At 44.5% G+C, this 800-nt stretch overlaps 1 protein-coding gene across 1 annotated transcript; it reads right to left on the bottom strand.

Annotated features, from left to right (window-relative positions):
• Positions 1-594, bottom strand: LOC144548310 (uncharacterized). The gene has a single exon (XM_078296985.1). The coding sequence runs from the start codon at positions 592-594 to the stop codon at positions 1-3; it is 594 nt and encodes a 197-aa protein (XP_078153111.1).
• Between the last annotated feature and the right edge of the window lie 206 nt (positions 595-800).

The following is an 800-nucleotide window of genomic DNA, read 5'->3' as shown; positions in this document are numbered from 1 at the left end:
TCATCGGTCCAAACTTCTATGTTCCTCGATTTTATCAAAGAAGAGAACTGCGTATTGTTCATTGAACTTTCCAAAGTTCTGTAAGTGCCACATTCTCATCTCCTTGTGCATCCTGTCGCATCTTGTTTGGAATGATGCCAAATCATTATTCACACCAGGCTGCCAATTATGGTTGACAACTTCTCTCAGAAAAGGATATTGGAACCATGCCTTTTCCAATCTCGGAGGCTTGGGTGATGTTTGCAATTGTTTGCAGCAGAGGAGTAGCGGCACATGATCTGACACCGCCATTTCCAGGGCCTGAAGAGAGATGGAGGGGAATCTAGATGACCATTCTGTGCTAAGAAATAGTCTATCTAGTTTTGAGAAAGAAGGCTCCGGCCGCTTGCTAGACCAGGTATAGTTTCTGTTTTGTAAAGGCACTTCCAATAATTGGAGCAGGTCGATGAATTCGTTGTATCTGTCCATGAGTTGGAATTCCTCCATCACACCCGATCTGTCTGACATCCAACGCACCACATTAAAATCCCCCATCAGCATCCATGGGTCTTTCACCAAGCCTTTGAGGTTAAGCAGCTCTTGGAGAAATTCCATCTTCCTACTGGAGTCCAGCGAATGGCCGTAGACATTGGTCACCAGGAAACGGGTTCCACTCGAAACGTGCAATAGCAAGGCTGAGCAAGTGTGTTTGGTTACCCAGCTATTTATTAAGACATAATTCCTCTTCCATGCGATAAGTAAACCACCTGCAGAGCCTCTAGCATTTAAAGTGACGCAATTGTTATCAAAGAAAGTTGGAA

Source organism: Carex rostrata, chromosome 33 (genome assembly GCF_964058835.1).
Source record: "Carex rostrata chromosome 33, lpCarRost1.2, whole genome shotgun sequence".
NCBI classification, from domain to species: domain Eukaryota; kingdom Viridiplantae; phylum Streptophyta; class Magnoliopsida; order Poales; family Cyperaceae; genus Carex; species Carex rostrata.
This window is presented reverse-complemented; position numbering and strand designations above follow the sequence as displayed.

What these genes read in the sequence shown, in the direction of transcription:
- LOC144548310 (XM_078296985.1), bottom strand. Translation starts at nt 594, where the DNA reads ATGGAATTTCTCCAAGAGCTGCTTAACCTCAAAGGCTTGGTGAAAGAC.